Source organism: Python bivittatus, unplaced genomic scaffold (assembly GCF_059951505.1).
Source record: "Python bivittatus isolate LINGU-HERP-01145 unplaced genomic scaffold, Pbiv_v1 ctg000570_np1212, whole genome shotgun sequence".
Classification (NCBI taxonomy): domain Eukaryota; kingdom Metazoa; phylum Chordata; class Lepidosauria; order Squamata; family Pythonidae; genus Python; species Python bivittatus.
In genome coordinates this window covers 23,535,236-23,555,759 of record NW_028277097.1, presented here as the reverse complement: position 1 = coordinate 23,555,759, position 20,524 = coordinate 23,535,236, and the positions used below count along the sequence as shown (strand labels likewise).

At 53.3% G+C, this 20,524-nt stretch overlaps 1 protein-coding gene and 1 long non-coding RNA gene across 2 annotated transcripts in view; one reads left to right on the top strand and one right to left on the bottom strand.

The window, feature by feature from the left end:
* ARID3C (AT-rich interaction domain 3C) overlaps positions 1 to 19,774 on the bottom strand; it is a 62,325-nt gene extending 42,551 nt beyond the window's left edge. Inside the window, exons 1-2 of the mRNA XM_088153003.1 lie at positions 19,736 to 19,774; positions 18,739 to 19,431 (exon numbers count right to left, since the gene is read on the bottom strand). Coding sequence (XP_088009129.1) covers positions 18,739 to 19,431; positions 19,736 to 19,774 — 732 coding nt within the window. The remainder of the gene's footprint in view (positions 1 to 18,738; positions 19,432 to 19,735) is intronic.
* LOC148214342 (uncharacterized) lies at positions 1,224 to 5,271 on the top strand. The gene is made up of 3 exons (XR_015798274.1): positions 1,224 to 1,455; positions 1,563 to 1,823; positions 3,644 to 5,271. It is a non-coding gene; the product is annotated as an uncharacterized LOC148214342 (long non-coding RNA).
* Positions 19,775 to 20,524: the final 750 nt, after the last annotated feature.

Sequence of the window (20,524 nt, the reverse complement as noted above, 5' to 3'; positions counted from 1 at the left end):
TCTTCTTGGCAGTATTTTCAGAAGTGCTTTGCCCTGGCCCTCTTCTTCCCAGAGTTAAAAGGGAGGGATCAGCCAGTGGCCTCCATGCCTATGGTTGGCCTCCACGTCTAAGGCTTCCCCACTTCTAGTCCAGCGCCTTAACCACTAGACCAAACTGGCTCTCTTCAGTGGTGCTAAGAGATCTAAAAGGTTCAAATACTTGGGATAACTAATGCCAGCCCTATTCTAAGTAAGAAGAGGTGACCTTATTTCTCAGATAATCCGGAGGGAGGAACCTCTGAAACATGTCTGAGAGAAAGTGACTCTGTGTGGGAAAACACTTAAGCCAAGCTCAGAAACATTTCTAAACATTTACTCCTGGGGGAAAAAGTGGTGCTCTGCAGAAGTTCAGAAACAGATTGCACCTGGTGTAAGAAGAAAACATAGTCTGGTTGGGCCTCGGGGGCACCCCACCAGAAGAGCACCAGTTGAGAGCCCTGCAGCACAAAAACTTGGAGCTTGGCACCTGAACGTGGGACGTCAGGGGGACGGGGGGAGAGAAACACAGTTCTGCAACCCCAATGCAGGAGTCTCATTTGGCCCCCTTCTCCAACTTCCCATCTAAAGAGAATCCCCAGCCAAGGGGCCTGGAGCCTCAGCATCCCAACCCCAACCCTTCGGGCTCCATGATCAGTTCAGGCCCAGAGTTGAACAAATCTGATGAAGAGACTTCATCAACTTAACCTCCCTCCCCGTTCTGCCCCCCTTCCTCCCCAACACTGTGGGCCAGCTAAACTAGTGTGACTTTTCCTACACCTTCCTGCATCTTTAAAGCAACAGAGAAAACTCCAGGAAGAATGAGCTGCTTATGGCTGCAACTGTCCCCAAGCCTCCGTGTGGGAGGCAGAAAGTAGGATGGCACGTTATGGCCGTACAGTATCTGCCTTTCGCTCCTGCCTCTGACTAAGCACATTTTGCAGGCTTCTGCAAAGTTACAAAAATCCACTGAACTGCTTGACCGGGGGAGGAATTGTTCTAAGCAGAGAGCATGACACGATGTGGCTTGGACTCTAATATTAGATGGATACAGAGCAGGCTGAACAATCAACTCAGCAAGTGCACAGCAACAGCTCTGCATCAAACCGGAAAGAAGGGCTGAGTAGGGTACCACATGACCCCCTTCTAGCATCTGTGCCGTTCCGCACACTTCTTATTCAGATGCAGCGTTAGGAAATATGATTACAAATGCGCAGAGGCCAGAGAGATGGGGGAACAGCAAGCATGGATAAGCTGGAATCCTGGGCAAAAACCCTGCAAGATGAATTTCAACAGGCAGAAATGCAAAATCCTGCGTTTGCGTAGGACAAATCAAAGCACAAGTATCGCATAGGATGGGGGAGGGGAACGATATAAAGCAGCAGGACTTGGGAGAAAGATCTGAGGTTTGGTGGATCAGAAGCCGAGCATGAGACCATGGTGAGTCCCAAACGGGTAAACGGAATCTTTGGCTGCGTCCTCAGAAGTAACCAAAATGACGTCAAGATCAAGGGAAATCAATTTCCTCTCCCTTTTGTGCCTATCAGGCCAGATCTAGAATACTGGGTCCTCTTCTGAGCACTGCATTTTAGGAAGAACACTGGCAAGCTGGAGCGAGCAACCAACGTTCAAGGGACTGGAAAGAAAAACTTCATGAGGAAAGGTTGCTGGTGGTGGGTATGACAGCTCTCTCCAAGTATCAGCAGGTCTGTTGTGCAGGACAGTTGTTCAAGAGCACGGGAGAAGCAGCAGTGGGCTTCATGACAAGGAGGTACACTTTGGTTGGACATCAGGAACATTTCCTAGAGGTAAGAACTGTTCATGGCCTTGTGAGGCAGTAGACGCTCCTTCACTGGAGGTTTTCAACAGGGGCTGGATGGCCGTCTGCTGGGGTGACGGTTTTTTGCATTTGGGAGTTGTTCTAGATCAGCGTTTCTCAATCTCAGCAACTTTAAGCTGTGTGCACTTCAACTCCCAGAATTCCACCAGGTTTCTGGTGGCGACAGAGGGGGTGCTGGGAGAGTCCGCTCCCAGTTAAAAGGAAGGCAAATGTGCCATTTCGGAGTCCTTATTTGAGCAGGATCAAGCAGATGCCTAGTTGGTGAGATCTTTATTCTGGTCTCAACGCCCACCCCCTCCCCAGGAGTGGAACCCCCCAAAAACAGGTGCCGAGGGGAGCCGATGCACCCTGGAAGAGCGCAGTCCAGGAATCTGTCCTTGGTACCAGGATGAGAAGCACAGCCCTCCCACTCCCTTTCCCTTTAACAGCCTCCATTTCAGCAAAGAATGGCAGTTTTGTTGCGGTAAGTGGGCACAACAAAAGGGACAAGCTCCTCTGTGCAGAATCTGGCGGTGCCATCCTTCCCTGTGACGGATAATGAGAGCACACATTGTCTTGGCACATCTCTTCAGCCTCGCTGTCCAAAACACAGAAGTTGTTCTAAATAACTTTCACTTCCCCTTTTTAAAGGGTTTCCAAAAAGGAAATGATCCTCTGCCTTTTCTGATTTCAACAACATGCCGACTTACTCTTTTTATAAAATGATTTATGCTCTTTCGTATTTGGGGGTGGGGGGGGGGTGGGGGTCTGCCAGGCTAACTCCAAGTGCCTCACTTTGGTGCCAAACTTCCTTCTTTGGCATTCTTTTAAAATAAATTACACCTTGTACATTACATTTCAAGGAATTATTGGCCGATCTGATTCATTAGTATCATTATCTGGAGTCTTGGAAAAGGTGCAAGATCAAGCGAGAGCAGGGAGCCAGAGATCAAAGCGACCCACGTTGGAGGATCATTTGCAAAACTGGAAGCTTAGGGACAAAAGGCAGCCAAGGGAGCGCAGCGCACCCGGCCGGCGGGAGCAATGGCTGCCGTGCTCCTCCTCCCTTCCCTCTCCGGCCACAGGATGGTGGACCCCACAGCCCTTTCCCCTTCTAATGTTCAGGCCTAAGCGTGTGCAGAGGAATTGTTCTGAGGAAGGACCTGAGGAATAATTGCACGGCAGGAATTTATCTGGAGATAAATTCAGAGCAGAGAGGGCCGCCAGGGAAAATCAGAAGTAAGGTGAAGGGGGTGTCAGAATGCGAGAGCAGAGAAAGACGGGTGGCTCGGAAGAGGCCGGGAAAGGACTTCTGCCAGGAGGAAGCCAACGCAGGCCTTTGAGGACCAGCTGAGCGAGGACCGAGTCAAGATGAACAATTTCCCAGTAACCTGGAGCAGACTTATCCTTCCGCCATTGCTCACAAGTCCCTTCGGTCAGCCTTCTCTTCCTGCTGCTCGGCTGGCCACTGAATCGGAATAACACCCCTCGTGACACCCCCTTCTCCCAGCGCTGACCAGGATCTCCCTAACTCTAGTTCTGATGAAACACAGAAGCCTTTGAACCCTTCAATGCACCCTTCCTCATCACCCAGTGAGGGTGACGGGGCCCTCCGATTTGCAATCCCGCTCCCTTCAGTATCTAATTAGAGGAGTCTGCACGTTTTATTGTTCCGGGTTCTTAGGAAAATCATGCCAAAGGAGTACTTTAAGCAGTTCTCCTGCTTTGATTCAGCTCCACAACCACGTTCTCTTTGCAAGAGATTTTTTTAAAAAATAAAAATCTTGCTCTTTGACTCTTTCGTTGCAGATCCATGCGAGTATTTGTTTCTCATATCACGGTGACATTTAACCCGGCTGAGAAAACGTGGAAGACAGACCGGATCTGGAGAACAGCCTCGCCTGCCTTTCGGTATTTGCTCTCAGGAGGCTGTACGCGAGGGGCCCCGTGAGGACAGAACGGCAGGACAGAGTGGCGCTGCTGCGTGCCCCCCCCGCCCCACTGGCCTATGTGCTCTGTAAACACTCTTCCTCCCCATTCGGAAGCCATTTAACCCCTTCCCGGCTGAAAGGGTGCGTGCCTGCGGAGCTCTCTGAGGGAGCTCTCCCAGATCAGCCCCTCCGGCGCAGTCACGCTTGTTCAGTCGCCCTGGCCGTCGAGCATGTTTCTGGTCATGCAACAGCATGCTGGATAGCTTGCCAGCCGTCCCCCACTGCATCGGGGTGCACAATTTGCTTTGAGTTTCCAAAGACATGAGGATGTTGAAGGGGGCCATTGGGGAAGTACGCGTGCCAAATGTCTGTGTCAGCTTGCCATTAAAAGCACCAAAATAGATCCAGTTTAAATTGAAAGAAAATAGCAGCAATCCAAAAACGTAGTTAAAAATCAAATTGGCCAACCCTGCCAAACAGTAACAGCAGCCATGTCACTTTGGAGTAAATTCAGCAGATCGCTGCATGCCTGGCAGGCGGACCTAGAAGGGACCTCTTCAAATACCTCAAAGGATGCCACAGCAAACCTGGTCCTCGGTTTTCTCATTCCTGAGTGCAGGGCAGGAAGCCAAATTCCAACAGAAAGGTAGAAAAACATCCTAATGGTGAGAGCAGCTCAACAGTGGAACCCTTGGCCCAGAGGGGTATTGGCCTCCCTTCACAGGATGGGTTTGGGCATCCTCCTTCAAATTGGCACCCTCCAGATATGTTGGAAATGCTTTATATGGGAATTATAGTGAAGCACATCCAGAACACTTCTGGTTGGCAAAAGGCTGCTGCAAGCCTCGAAGTGGCTAAACTTGCTGATGAGTCTGGGTTGCCATTTCAAATGCAAGCTCTTATTTCATTGTTGTCTTTTTCATTTCCAGCAGAAAGGAAACAAAGACCGAATCAGAGAAAGGGAGAGAGAAAGGGGGGGGGGGAAATCTCTCTCTTTCCGAGAGCCAAGTGTCCCTCTTGGGCACCTGGCTCAGTGCCCGAGCCTTGGATGCACAGACCTGGCACAGGAGATCCAGGGACTGTACTTTCCAGGAACAAAAGGGATCCTCCTGCAAGGTCATGAGGACATTTGGCAACTGCTGGGCTTGGTGCCTAAAGGAGCACCTTTCCCCTGGCAGGGAAGCAGGCTGCTAATGTAAAATCAATATGGGAGCCATGCCAGAGAGAGAGCAGACATCACACCGAAGACGCGTTTCTCCCAGGCCTCTTGCATCACCTCTTTACTTTCTACTTTCGGATGTTTATTTTTCACAAACCCTGTCCTGAATCACTGCCCAGAATAAAACCTTTCACTGTGTTGTTCAAAACTCCGGGTATGTAGTCCTTAGGACATCCTCACCCTGGTGCCCTCCGATGTGTCCGAGTACAACTCTCATCATCGCCTCAGAATAACCTTTTCCCAACACAGGCCAGAGACATTCATTACGTATTGATTTAAAACACTTCCACGCTGCATCCCTTAGAAAGGTTAAATTCTGTTTTCAAGTAAAACACTCACACACTGCTGGTTCTCCCCCAGGTTGGCCGCCGCCGCTGTCTTCCTACTGGCGATGCACCGCAGTCCCTTCCTCTCCCCCCTCTCCTCTGTCTCAAAGGCCGCGTTTACACAATGCACTTAACCCAATACTGAACTGAGCCATTTCTGGTTCACAGAATACTAACCGAACATGTTGGTTTTGCCCAACCTCGTAAGCTGCGAGAAGCATAATCAAATTAGCGTGTTGTATGAATGGATCTGTCAGGTCTTTATCTGACCTACATAAGCAGTATCTCTGAACCAGGCAAAACCTACTGCCATTGTTATATAAACCAATATAATCAACAAACAAACAAAGAATTGTTGCCTTTTATTCCGGGGACAGCTGCAGTGCAGCCGAACCACATCCAACTGGCAAAGCAATGGAGCCCCAGAGCCTCGTAAAAGGGGGCTCGAAGCAACCGTGCTGCAATTCACTCTTCCCGCACAACAAATGCAGCTGCCTTTCCTCAAATCATTCCTGAAAGGCTGGGTTGAGAAGGAGGAAGTGGCCCAAAGTCCCCCCAGAGGGAGCTTCCGTGGCTGGGGGGGGGGGATTAGAAACTGGGTCTTCCTGTTCCTAGTCCAGCACCTACACCAAACTGGCCTTCTCCAAAATGTTTCTGCTGGATTTAAAACCAGCAAACTTCTGTTGACAAGGCAAGTGTGATAACCACTGTGGTATTATAGCATTCCTCGCTGCATTTGGTTCAGGAAGGTGCAGCGGGGTCCTCCAAACAGCTGCCTTCCAATGCACAAGCTCAGCTCATAATAGTGCCAGGGACACTATTAGTAAGAAGGGCAAAACTGTTGGCAGCAGTATTAACAATCAAGAAAGAAAGGAGTAACAGAAACCAAGAGCGTCATAAGTCTGTCCCTCTGCTTTGGCATCAAAGGTGGCCAACATTTCACTAAACTTCTTAGATAGCCTCCTGACCCTGAATCTTCACCCCACTGGGTGGAAGCGGGGAGAGGCTGCCAACAAGGTTTCCTGTCCTCCCTTAACAAGCCCCCAGAGATCATTCCTGGTGCCACATCCAGAGGTGCTGTGGAGAGAAAGAAGGAAAAGAAAACACCTCCATCTCTCCCAGAATTCAGGCAGATCCCAACCCTCCCCTCCTGACCACACACTTCCAGGGTTTTCTTCCCGTGTAATCACAACAACTACAATGTCCCCCGCCCCTTGCTGCCTCCCAGCCACTTCACAAGTCACCTTAGGAGCATGTTCGATGGGGTGCAGCTGGTATGCCCCTTTTTCACCACTTTAAGCACACCAGACAGCTGGGGACAAGGATGGTGAACCAGATAGGCAGCCCCGGTTACAGCCCGCCCCCCGCCCCCCGCAGCTGGGAAGGCTAGGGAACATCCAGCTGCTCGGCCCAGCCCTGGTCTGGCGCAAAGCAAGGGAGCTGGACCGGGGCAGGGGCTCAGGACCGAAACCACTTCATGGTGGTGGGGCTGACCTTCCAGTCTCGACGTACAGGAGCACCGGTTCTTTGCACTCGGTTGCATCGTGCATTCCATCCCACTTCATTGTCCCTCACGTCCAAATGGCCGTCTCATGTTCTGAAGCCTTCTCCTATCTGGTGGCATCTACTCCACCTTGAATGACATCTGGGCTCCCCTAAAATGCTTCTGTTACAAAGATGGAAGGACGTTTCTTTCCAGCAGCTGCAGTCAAACCCAGTTTAAATGATGGTGCTGCCAGGGTTTTTAAATGTTTATATTGTTATACTATTGATAGCAGTTTATCACACTTCGTGATTTTTATGGCTGGGTGTGTACCAAGCTTTGGTATTACCCCTCCCAAACACCCTTCCACCAGCCCCTCTGGCATGTGGGGGCTCAAGGGAGAAGAAGGGTGATCCCCAGCACAGACTCAGCATTTTTCCTCTCCCCCAAATTTTCAGCCACCTTTGAGCAACCATTGGTCCTACATTTGATGACTGAATGAGATTCCACGAACTCCGAGGGGCCCAGTGGGAAAAAGAAAGACAAAAAAGGAAACCAGGTATGCCCAAGCGGCATTCACACAACACACTGAACCTGTTATCTACATTAACCCGTTTTCTGGGTTCAAACAGGCCCATAAAGTAACCAAACAGACTAACAGAAGTGCCACGCCACAGCACGCATGCACACACCCCCAGAGGAAACCTCTGAGCAAAATAAGAAACAAACCAAGCCTCGTGGTTAAGGTGCTAGACTAGGAAGAAGGAACTGGCAGGTCACTTCCAAAAACGCTGCCAGGAAAACTGCGGGGACCTGTCCACACCAGGAGTCAAGAAGGGCTGCATGGAAGCATCCGCTCAGCTTCAGGCTGACCCGGCTCGGTGGTTTCGGGGATTAGTTGTAACTGCAGACTATCAGGAAAGTAGAAGCTATACTATAAAATTAAACAAGGGTTGTATGAAAGGTTTTTTGTATATATCCTTTGCAAAAGAAGTCAGAAGTCACTTTGTCAAATATCCATATGTGTTTGTACTTTTTCTGTTTTTTTCTTTCTTTCTATTTTCTATTCTACATTTCTACCACTTTTCACAATTCTTCTGTTTCTCATACTTTCACTGTAATCTTTTTTTCTTTCATCTTTTAATTTGCATGTCATGCAAAGTAAGAAACTGACCTAGCTCAGCGTGTTACATGAACATGTGTATGGCTGTAACAGCGTTATCCAGAAACAGAAGAAACTGCTTCCATCGTTGGGGGAAGGAGAAGAACAGTCAACGGAGAGGTCAGAAACGCAACGCAGAAGGTCCACTTTTCTCCCTGGTAGCGGCCATTCATGAAATAGCTGCCCGCTGGGGAATTCTGGGAGCTGAAGTCCATGCAGGCTGGCTGGGGAATTCTGGGAGCTGAACTGCCAAGGTTGGGAAACACTGCTCTAAGCAGCCTTCCTCGAACAGCCACCCTCTTCTGAATAACTTCTTCCCATAGTTGCCAGAGGCACAACAGCAACACGGTGAGCTGGCTTCGCACAACACACCAAAAGCTGGACTGGAGTACAGTCAAGGCGCTGGGCTGGCAGCGTCCTCAGCCGGGGAAGCCTGCTGGGTGGCTCTGGGGAGAAATCAGAGGAGTGTGCCGTGGGCACCGCTGCGAACTCTTGGAGGAAGGCTGGAATAGAGATCCTACAAATAAAATGAAAATAACGAACCCAGTTGAGGAATTGCAACTAAGCGTGCAATGCCCACTCTCTGACTTAACACGACGGCCTGGTTCGCCAACACCAAGGGAACGGCTGGGTTCTGGCAACGCGATGACCGGACCCGACCCTGGCCCCCCAAGCTCAGGCCCCACATTTCCCCAGGTCAACGAGAACTCGTGCAGTGGAATTTATACAACCTGCAATGATTGGGCTACTTTTAAGCTTCATTCTGTTTGGGTGGCTTGGTATGTTTGGCTTATGAACGGGGCTGCGATGCAGGCGAGGAACGTGAGATCATTTATTATACCAACGCAGCCCGAGTGCACGCCAACGTGCACGGCTCCTGTTTCCGTCCTGTAAGCCCCCTGGGAGAGACCCCACCATAAAAGGCAGCCCAAAAATCGATTAATGACAGAACCACCAAAACAAAGGCGCTCGGTGACATCTGCTTAATTTCAGCCCCACTGAAATGCCCTCACCCCACCCTCAAAAACACACCCCTGGCCACTTTTTCCCCGTGCAAGACCCCTCCTCAGCTTTCACCTCCCAATCCATCCTAGCCAGACCCCAGTCAAAAGCCATCCCCACCCAAGGAATCAAAGTCCTGATGCCCGTCGGAAGAGGGTTAAGCTTAGTTGGTCAGGGAAGGCCAGAATGCCGCCACCTTGCAGGTTTTATGTCTGTTAATACCTGCAAAGAATAAGGTGGTTCTCGTCTGGCGGGTTATCAGCCCTGAATCTCTGCTTGCCAGCGATTCCTTGCGTCAGGAGCAAGCCACAAGCACAATGACTCAGCGCTCGGGCACGTCCTTCGATTCAGGCAATTTGAGCACTGGGCTTTGCACATAAAAGAGCAGGGTGGAAGCGCACTCAAGATGGGCCACACACACCTATCGCAGGGGACATCCTGCTGAGTTCACACAACACGCCGAGCCACACATCACTGCTTACAAATCCCAATGGATCAGAACCCACAAGTGGGGGAAGTCCAAACCCAAGAAACCTTACATTGGCTCAGCAAGATGTGCAAATGCAGCATTTGAATCCCTCCCCTGCTCCTGCCTCAAGGAAACAGGACCCACCTCCAGCCCCTTGGAGAGTCAGAACCTGGTCCCGTCCTCCAGAGACAGGACGACCCAGGCTCAGCGTTCAGGTGTTAAGGCCTGATTCTGCAGCAGAGGCTCCCCCAGACTGCTTGATGCCAGCTTGGGGGAAAAGCAGAAGCTAGGCCAGACGTCACGGCAGGTGCGGGGCTCCATAATGTCCTTCCACAAAGATCTTGGGATTCTGCTCTTCATATACACCGACGTTTCTCAACCTTGGGAACCTTAAGATGTACCAACAGAAGAGAAGGACTCCACGCTTTAAGATGTGTGGACTTCAACTCCCAGAATTCCCCAGCCGGTCAAGGCATCTTTAAAATGAGCATGCTGGCTGAGAAATTCTGGGAGTTGAAGCCCACACATCTTGAAGTTCCCAAGGTTGAGAAACACTGATATGCCCAGCTGGCGTGGTGTGCGTTAAGCACAGCAAAATCTCCGATTCTCCAATCAAGCTGTATATACATAGCATCATACAGAAGTCAGTTTTCTGAGAATCCACACCTTTGCTCTCACCACCACGAGTTCCTTGCCTTTGTTGCCACAACAGATTCAGGGGCATCTGTGGGGGTCCCAAAAGTCGAGATGATGGCTACAATGGTGGCCTACATTCTTGACTTTTTTTACCTCTATCCTGCAGACGCCCTTTGGATGGCTTGGAAATTTACTTCCTAGTGAACCGAAAAGAGCAAGAATGGGGAGAAACTGTGTAAGATTTACATGGTTGGAGGTCGGAACCGTGAGGTTTTGCATATTTCTTTCCATGACATTGGAAATGCAGGACAGATGTGTCCGAATAATGAAAGTCCACCCCACTTGCTTAATCTGCATAATGCGAGCAGCTCGCTGCAGTTAGCTTGGGGATGCTCCAGGGCCAGTCCAAGCATTGGGCATGTGGAAACGTCTGTCTTAGATCACAGATGCTAGTTGTCAGGAAAGCATAGGGATTAAGTGTGCAGATTTGCATTTTATCTCCGGCGACGGAGAAGCGCATAAGGGATTTCCTTCCTGTTGCACCAAGACAGCTTGATCAAATTTGTGCATTACATCTCTCCATTTGGGTGAGCACCTGAAAGCCATTTGCTGTTCCGCCGCAGGCATCAAAACGTGTCTCCTCACTGGCTGGTGCCTAGAGAAGCTGGAGAAAAACACTGAGATGTAGGGGCAATACTTCCGATGAATCCCCCGCCCCTTCTTTCAGGACAGGGCAAAGGGCAAAGAAACGTTCATGCTGGTTGGAGCTGCTGGACACGACTCGCACCCTGGCCCTACCCAGCTCCAATCCCGATTCCAGCTGTTCTTCCACCCTGCCTAAGACTGCCCATTCAGAGGATCCGCAACAGGCAAGCGGGAGGGAGGAGGGGGCGAGCTGATCGATGTGCAGAGGTCACAGGGTTAAAAGTCGGGGGGGGGAGAGCGGACCACTTCCCTCTTTATTAAACATTTACCAAGGGAGGGAGGGAAGGGTTGGGGGTGGCCAGCCAGCAGCCCAGGAGAGGAAGACCCCAGGTGGTCCCTGCATTGACATTGCCAAGAGAAATCGCCCACCCGCTGGCCCGGAGCGATGCCTGGGGGTGCTCCTGCCTGTGGCCAGAAGGCAAGAAGAAAAGGGTTGCTCGGTTGTACTTCAAGCCAAGAGACCGATCTGGCTCCCCTCCCCACCCATCGCTGGCTCCACCGCTTCACTGCCAGCCCCCGAGCCTGGAGGAACCTTGTGGTGCCCCATCTTTTTGATCTCTCCCCATCCTGGTAGCATTCTAAAACCAGCCTATCCCTGTCCTCCAACCGAGGAACTGCTGAAGTCCTGAGCGTACCAAAATCAAGAGTCCAAGGAGCAAACTACATGCTGGGTGTGCCCCCATAAGTGCTTCACCCATTTGCTTGAATTTTCTGGGTTCACACAACACGCTAACCTAATAGCCTGAGTCCCCACAACGTGTAAAAACACTTAAGGCTAACCAAGCTTAGCACACCGTACAACAGCATCTGCCACATCTACCGAGCCTGCTGAAATATGTTGTCCGAAGACAGCCATGATGATAACTGTGGCCATGACCCTCCCCCCCCCCCGCCCAGTTGCGTCAAGTGCTTACTTTTTATCCTCTCTCCCCCACGGCCCCAAATATTAAAGCTCTCACAATTTAAGCGCATGGAGCACAGCGGCTCGGTGGAAACGTTGAGTCGGCCTTTGCACAAAGCAGCCGTATTGGCCATCCCGCACTTTAGACGGCTTAAGCGTTGACCCCCACGAAGCCGGCCGAGTGCTGCTCGCTCAGCACCACCCAAGAAACAGGACTGGCCCCACCGTTAGGCACAGTCAGCTGTGATCAGCGTTGAGAGGACATGCAATGCAAACAGTGCACATTCTCCTTTAATGTACTGCCAGATGTGGGGGGAACATGTGCAGAGTCTCCCACCTCGTGTGCTAACGAAATTTGGTCTGGCGTTGGAACCAAACACCACAATTTGCCTCAGAGGGGAGGGCGCCCTCTCTTCTTCGGTCCGGGCACCACTGGTCTTAGACTGGCCCTGCAGGAGGCATGAAAACAACGCAAGGACAGGGCAGGGCCGTCCAGGCACCCAGCTCACACCAGTGCTTTTGCAATGTGAAATGTGCGCTGCGCAGCTTGGCACCGGGGCATTGCCTGGACCGCCAAAATCCAGCAGCAGGACCAAAAAGGGGATCAAGACCAGCGAATGCTGGGCACCGTTCTTCCCACCTAGCAAAGCAACGAAGAGAAGCTACACCCATGGCAGCCCCCCCCCGCCACTGCCCCAAGGGAAGGGGAGATGTCTCTCCGTGGGCTCATTTGGAAACAGAACACAGTGAGCCCAAAAGCGTTGGTCCCATCCAGCCTCAACCGGATGACTGCTGCTGGCCAATCTGGGGAGGATTTCTTCCAAGTTTATATTCACACAACACCCTTAACCATGTCTGGGAAAGCCCTACCAGCTGCACGCTAATGGCCCAGTTTGTTCTGTGAGCCCTTAGGACACAAATGAATATGTGGGGCAAAGAGAACATGGGTGAACTCCAGAACCTGGTTAGGTAACGGGTGTGAATGTAGCCATAACTAGAACCCAAGACTCCAAAACGGCCTGAGATGATCTCCCAGGTGTTCCTTTTGGCGCTGTTCCATGTGTTGCCCATCCCCACTGACACAGGTCAGTCCCAGACGCACCCAAAACCAGAAAATAAAACATCCAAGATCTTAAGTAGGGATGGCTTGCAACCAGGGAGGTTACCAAACAGGCAGACTGCCACACACACACACACACACACACACACACACACACACAAACTCACAGAGGTCACTAAAGGCAGGGGGGTGGCGGAAGGACCGGTAGCTGTTCTGGCCCTGCCCCCAGCAGCCTCCTCCCTTTCCTGCGCCCTCCACCTCCTTATCTTCCCCAAACAGGTCAAACGCCCAGCATCTCCCCCTTAAATAAACAAGTCCAAGATCCACAGCTCCATTTCCTAATTCCCAAGGACACGTGTCCTGCCAGGAATTTTGATGGAAGGCCCTCGGAATGACAGCCTCTTCCCCGCAGAGTCCCGGAAGGCTTCTCGCACGCCTTGAAGCAGCCAGCCCTCCTGACGTGGGTGGGCTCGGCTCCGATCCGATCCGAGGAGCCCAGAAGCCGCCACAAGCAGAGCGGGCGAACAGGAGGCCTCTCCGGCTGCTACAGGCTGATTTGCCACCGCCTTCCCCACTTGGCGCCCTCCCCACATGTAGAGATGACCGCCAGCCAGCTGAGCTCTTTCCCCACCGGGCGCTCCCTCCGTTGGAGCCGAAGCTATTCCAAAGAGCTGCTCTGGGACACCTCCTCGGGTGCGCAACCAGGACAGTCCCTGAGATGCCCGGCGGTCCAGACACACATGGCTCAGAAAGATGCCACCTGCAGAGACCAGGAGGCATGTAGCACGCGCACACACACACACTGCTCCATGACAGCAGAAGGAGAGGAGGGCTGGATTTTTAATTTATCTACAAGGTTTATAAGTCACTCCAATCAGCCAATGCTGGCAGCATGTAGTTCCCAGAAAAGTAACACGTTGGGATTAAAAGCCAAGAAGGACGTAATCAAATGTCCACACCAACCCTTCGTTATAATTGCATGCAAAACCGGGAATTCCCATTCAGGATGATAAGAACCAATTCATCATCTAGAGCAGTGTTTTTCAACCTTAACAACTTTAAGATGTGTGGACTTCAACTCCCAGAATCCCCCAACCAGCATGGCTGGCAGGGGAATTCTGGGAGTTAAAGTCCACGCATCTTAAACTTGCCAATGTTGAGAAACGTGGATCTAGAGGATAGTCTTTTCTGTAATATCTACCCCTCTGCAGTTTTGCAATTTCTCCAAGTCTTGATATCAAAGCATGTCACACCAAAGAGACAACTCAAAAAAAAAAAAAAAAAGCCTTTCTTTGTATGTAAAGCAACTTCCTGTGAGAATAAGGACCGGTCAGAAGATCAAGAATCCACCCTGCAGATATCATGGCAGGTCATGCGCTGCTCTCGTTTCCCGATAAATCTAACCAAATGTGTGAAAAATACAGGTAGTCCTCAACTTATGACCATTCGTTTAACAACTGTTCTAAGTTATAACGGTGCTGGAAAAAGTGACTTATGACCAGTCCTTGCACTTACGACTGTCACAGTGTCCACGCAGTCACATGATCAAAATTCGGGCGCTTGACAACCAGCATGTATTTCTAACGGTCACAGCATCCCAGGGTCATGTGATCACCATTTGCGACCTTCCTGGGGGCTTCTGACAAATGAAGTCAACGGGGGAAGCTAGATTCGCTTAACAACTGTGTAATTCGCTTAGCGACCACGGCAAACAGGTTGTAAAATTGGGTGTGACTCACTTAGCGACCACATCACTTAGTGACAGAAGTTCCAGTCCCAATTGTGGTCGTAACAAGGGGGACCCTGTTGCACAGTCCCAATTTTGATGGGGAAGTAAATGCCATGTAGAAAACTGATTTACACTATCAGTGGCCCAAGTTGCTCCTGTGGACATCTATCTACAGGAGGGGGGAGGGGGAGTGATGTCGCCCCTGTCCTGAGGCCACTGTGCAAACGGTATCATGACACACGTCACTGCGGTTTCTACTGGGCGTCCCACACACATCTTGTAGGCCTTTTTTTCTTCAAATGCACGGAGTGGATGAAAAGGGAAAAGGCACTTGCACAAGAGTTTAGCTACAAGAAAATATAAAATTTAGCAAAGAATGAGCAGTAACAGAGCTGAATACACGTGCATTAGGCACGTAAATGTTTCCTGGGAAAAAATCGATTTTTTGGGTGGGGGGGATAAAATACATGCCCCATTCCACCCAAAATTCATGCAGCCCCCCTCTGCCCCTGCTTAAGCGGGCTCTTAAACCCTGGCTTTATTGCCAGGCCCGGGATTAGAACGCGCGGTAGAGCCCTCATGGGATGTTTCGATTGTTCAATTTCTTCTGGATGACACGGTCCGGGTTTTTATTCCTTTCTATTGTTCCAGCCCGAAAGCCACCCAGAGTCGTATTATTGGGGTGGCCTATACATTAAATAAGTAAATGCATCTTAATTTTTTAACAGGTACAGAGTGACTTCCTCCCTTTATAAAGATGCAGTATGTAAAATCTGGCTCGCCTGTCATAGTAGGTTTCGTGTGCAGGACCCTGACATTTGGACAATACATTTTCTTTAGATAATATCCATTTATTCACTAAATTTCCTGGAAAACCTCTCCAATGACTGTGACGAATAGCGCGCCAAGCTTCTGAACTCTAAGGAATGTAGTTCTTCTTCATGTCTGCCTGTTCAGCAGAAGCTGGCGAGCAAAACCAAACCTGAAAGCAGGAGCAGCCCAGTCTGGATTTTGTCCTCCCCTTTTCTGAGCAGGTCGAGAAAGCGTTTCCAGAGAAAAACTAACAGGAAAGAGGCGGAACAGACATTTTGCCGAAAGAAACACCGCTGGACCAGTCTCGGATCAAGACCATATCCCTGTTGGCAGTTTCTACTTTAGAAATTTATGAGGATGATAGACATAAATTTCTGAAAACAGAAGGTCCACTTGGCTGAAACCAGCATCTCCTTTTTTTCCCTATGCTTGCTTTTTTATTTCATAAGACATTCCCTACAATTTCTTACCCATCGTAACCATTTTAGATTTAAAAAAAAAAAAGGAAATATTCTGTCATTGTTTTTAGTCATTTTTCCAATTTGGGGGAAAAAATGGAAAGGTCTTAGGGAAAAACACATTTTCTTCTTTTTTCCCTTCCTATCTTTAAAACATATACACACATAATATATTTGTCTGCTTCATTTCTGTGGTCACTTGGGACAGCTGTCCACCAAAACGTTCCCACTTCCCACTGTTCTGCTCCATCGCCAATCCAGAACGGAAGGAAGGAGCCCTCCTGGGTTTGTAAACACAGGTCTAGGATCTGAGGCCAGGCAAGCACCGAGAGGGACTAGGCTCAAGCCGCGAATCAGCCACGAATGCAATGGGCGGCTTTGGCCCCGTCTCCCTTGGCCTGACTGACCTCACAAGGTGGCTGAACGGGAACTGGGGAAGCCACACAGAACCACCAATGCTGGCTTGACACCCTTGGAGAAGAGGCAGGACATAAACGTGATAGTCAAATAATAACAAAGTCCAGTAGAATCAAGTGGGGTTGGATAACTATTACAGTCTTTGCCGAGAAAATAAAATTAACCTTCACATTCTATTTTGAATTCAGAAGAGGATAGGGGAGACATTTTAGAGGAATATGATTCCGCCCCCCTTTCCATCTACCCCCCGGCCTATGACGACTTGGATGCTGTCTTTTTTTTTCCCCCAGGTTTCTTATCCCACCTTTATTATTTTTACAAATAACTCAAGGCGGCGAACATACCTAATACTCCTGCCTCCTCCTCCTCTTTTCCCCACCACAACAACCCTGTGGGGTGGGCTGGGCTGAGAGAGAGGGACTGGCCCAAAGTCGCCCAGCCGGCTTTCATGCCTCAGGAGAGACGGGAACTCACCGCCTCTGCTTTCCAGCCTGGGGCCTTTGCCACGAGACCAAACTGAACACAACACAGAAGTTACACTCGTGCAAAACACGCAACCAGGTCCCTGAAGACTGGAGGGCTACGTTCCCCCAACATGCCCCGTGGTATGTAGGTGTGTGGTTGCCCTACTGAACTAAGCATGGGGTTAAAGTGCAGTGCACTGCAGAGGTGCAGAAAAAGTACTCATCTGGTAAGTCCAGCACACGAGGGGGACAGACCCCAGACCAGCACCTTGGCCAACCACCCAGGTCCACGTAAAATGGGGTGCAGGACTAAGAGGAGAAATTGAAGCAGGGGAGGGAAGCCTCAGAGCCCAGCTGAGGGAAAACAAGGCAGTTCGCCAGTAGTACACATGCCCAAGAAGGGGGGGGTGAACATATTTTCCAAAGTAAGTTCAAAGCAAGCAAACCTAAAGGGCATTGTTTGGAAGAGAAATGCCCCCCTCCCCATCAAAATGTTGAACACAAACTGGTAGCTTTTAAGGCCAAACTAAACAGGGCGAGAGAGACAGTCCAGGTTCCTTATGGGAGGGGGGCACATGCAAAGGAGGGGCTGGGAAGAGGAAGTGCCAGCTGGTGCGCCAAAATCACCTTCCGCCTGCGCCGCCCTCCACCAAAAAGTGCTGCCTCCAGGCCGCGTCCACCAGAAGAAAGGGCAGCCTGGACAGAAGCAGGAGAGGGAGGAGGAGGAACGAAGAACGCGGGAGAGGGTGCCACCCTGCAGGTTTCCTCCCCGCCAATTCATAAGAGCTGAATTGTAACTTACTAAAGTTATGCTTTGGGTCAAATTTTTGAGACTGCTCACATAATCATGTTTGGAAGAAGAATGGGCAAGAGTTGACCAGGAATGGGGTGGAGACCGTTTTGGTCACCCTAACCCTATAAGGAAGAGCTATTTAGCAAGAGCCCAAGAGTAAAGGGGGGGGCAGAGCGAGCATCCGCAGCCTTGCTGAACAATTTGAAGGATCAGTCAAAAGATGAGAAGTTGCAAAAAGGTCATGAAAGCGCACATTTAAACCACAAAGAAGGGAGCCTAAAGGTTACCCGATCCTTCCCGCCCTCATCCCCACCCCGAACCAGCAGATGGGACGGAATCCAGCTGGCCTCAGGCCAGGGGGCTGCCCCCTCTTTTGCTGCCTTGCGTCCCCCCCAAGCAGGGAGAGTGCCACTGGGGACAACTGCGAGGTACAGACCAATGAGTAGTGTTGCAGAAGGGCATTAATCCAGGAGAAAGTGCTCTCTTCTGGTGCACCGTGGGGGTGATTCAGAAGGTTCACCGGGTGGCACGCTCTCTCACACTAGCCTACCTTGTAAGGTTGTTGTGGCAGGGATAAAACTCGGGGAGAAATTACCCTGAACGTTCCTGGACTAAATAAAATGTATGCATATATGTGTCTGAAAGGACAAGCCTTAATTCAAGCCAACAACCCCATCACCAATGCAAGATTGAGCAAAGGGGAAAAACTTGTCTGCCTCCATTATCACCTTTTCCGGGGCAAAACTCCTCTTCCTTTCTCATAAACGAGGGAACTGGGTCAAATCCCAAATTCCCAAGATACAGGTGAGTTACCTGGAATCACTGGAGTCTTAAAACACCTCAAATCATTCCTCTTTGCCTCTTACATTATAACACTGGCATCTGAACATGAGAAACATTTCCCTAGCCCTAAATCTCTGAATAATTGAGGCAATCTGCGCATCAGAGAACGGGAAAGGTAACTTTCCGAGGGGCAAGGAGTGCCAAGGGGCACCCAACGCTGATTTTCTGCAAGGGGGGGCAGCCCAGGTCCTCTCGAGCAGCGGCCACCCGAAGACTCGCGCGTCCCCTCGGGGGCTACGCCAGGCGTCGGCCCTGGGGTTTCAGGAGCGGCCTCCCTTTCCGCCCCACGGGGCGCTCGCCCGGGACTGGGAGACTCAAGGACGGGCAGAGAGTCCCTGCGGGAGCTTGGCACGCGCGGAAGGCGGGGCCGCGGGAGAGCAGCCGCGGCGCCGGGACCAGCTCCGCGAGGGCGCGAGCGAGGAGCCCCGGCCGGCCAGAAGCCCAGCCCGGCCCGCCCGAGGGGGACGGGGGCCCCGCGGGGCGCGGCGCTTACCTGCTTGAACTGCTCCTCGTAGGTCCACTCGTGGGGCGGCGGCGCGGGCGGCTGGCCGGGCGGGGGCGGCGAGGCCAGGCCGGCCGCGGCGACCAGGCGCTGCGCGTGGCGGGGCTCGGACCCGGCGGCGCCCGCCCCCCCCCGCTCCGGCCCGTCTCCCGCGGCCCCGGCCTCGTCCTCCTCCTCCGCCGCCTCGTCCTCCTCCTCCGCCTCCCCGTCCGCCTCCTCTTCCTCGGCGCCGTCCTCCTCCTCGCAGTCGTCCTCCCCGGGCGCGCCGCCCTCCGCTTTCCCGCGGCGCAAGGCGGAGCGGCGGGCGGGCTCCGGCCGGCGGGCGGGCGGCGGGGCGCGGGCCGAGGGCGGCCCCCCGCAGTGCCCGCTGCCCGGGAAGGGGCGCGGCGGGGCCGGGGCCGCCGTCGCGGGGCCGCCGCGCGCGGGCGGCTGGTGGGGCGCGGGGAGGCGCGTCTCCCCCGCGGCGCGCGAGGGGGCGGCGGGTGAGAGGGGGGCGCCGCCTGCGCCGGCGGGCCCGGGCTGAGCTGCCTGCGTCCGGCGCAGCTTCTCCTCCAGGCGCGCCGCCTGCGCCCGCTGCAGGTTCTCCATCACCGCCTCCAGCCGGAGAGCCCCGGCGCCGCGTCCGGGCGAGCAGGACGCCGCCGCCGCCGCCGCCGCCGCGGCCGACGAGAAGGCGCTGGCAGCCTGGCGAGGAGAGAGGGAACGGCGGTCAGCGGCCGGCACCGGCGGGGCGCGGGGAGGGGAGGGGAGCCGAGCCGCCGCCAGCGCCCCGCCGGGCCCCCTCCGCCCTCCGGAAAAGCCCCCAGGGCTTGGGGGCCGCCGCCGCTCCCCCCGGCCTGGCAGCGGGCTTCCGGACAGCCCCGGCGCCGGCCCCGCTCGGCCAAAGAAGCCGAACTTCCGAAGTTGCCGGGGGCGCCTCTTGCCCGGCCCGGCCCACGCCCGCCGCCCCCCCTCCCGGCGACCCCCTGCGCTCGCGGGCCCGGCTTACCAGGGCGGACTTGGCGGCCAGGCTGGTGTCCTCGCCCATGCTGCTGGCTGGCTCCCCCGCGCCGGCCACGCCCGCGCGCACCGCCGGCCGGGGCTCCCGGGCGGGGGAGCTGGAGCGCGGCGCCCCGGCTCCGGCGCTTCTCGGCGGGCGGCCGCGAGGGTCGCTCCGAGCACGCCTGGCCTTTTCGGCTCCGAGCCTTGTGGACGACCTCGGCGGCCGGGGGCTGCTTTTGCCGGGCCCGCCCTCGCCCCCCGCCCCCCGCCTCCTCTCTGCAACAAGTGGCAGCGGGCGGGCGAGGCTGACCCTTCCTCCTCCTCCTCCTCCTCCTCCCCCCGCAACGGGAGCGATCAATCGAGGGGGAATGCGATCCGGAGCGCCGCCCGAGCTCCGGCAGCCCGGGTGGGCGGGCGTGCTTCCTGCCGGGCACGATGGGTAGCGTAGTCCAGCGGGAGGCGACTCGAGGGCAAAGTCTTCCCCGCACCTCGGCGGCTGCCAGGGGACTCGCTCAGGCCAGGCTTCGCCGCCGCCCCCCGCCCAAACCTCCGAACTGCCTGTCTCGCTCAGCTCGGCGAGAAGAGCCTCGCGGAGTCCGAGGGGAGCCTCTCCCTCCGGCCGGGGGGGGCAGTTTCAAAAGTTAGCAAGAATAAAACTTTTCCAGCGCTCGCGAGGATTGCTCCAGCCGCCTCTTCGCCTTTGCAGCCCCAGGAGAAGCTCCCCTCGTTTTGGGGGCCCGGCTGGAGAGTCGGCTGCGGGAGGGCTCTGCAGAGGCGCCGGGGGTCGCGAGGTGAC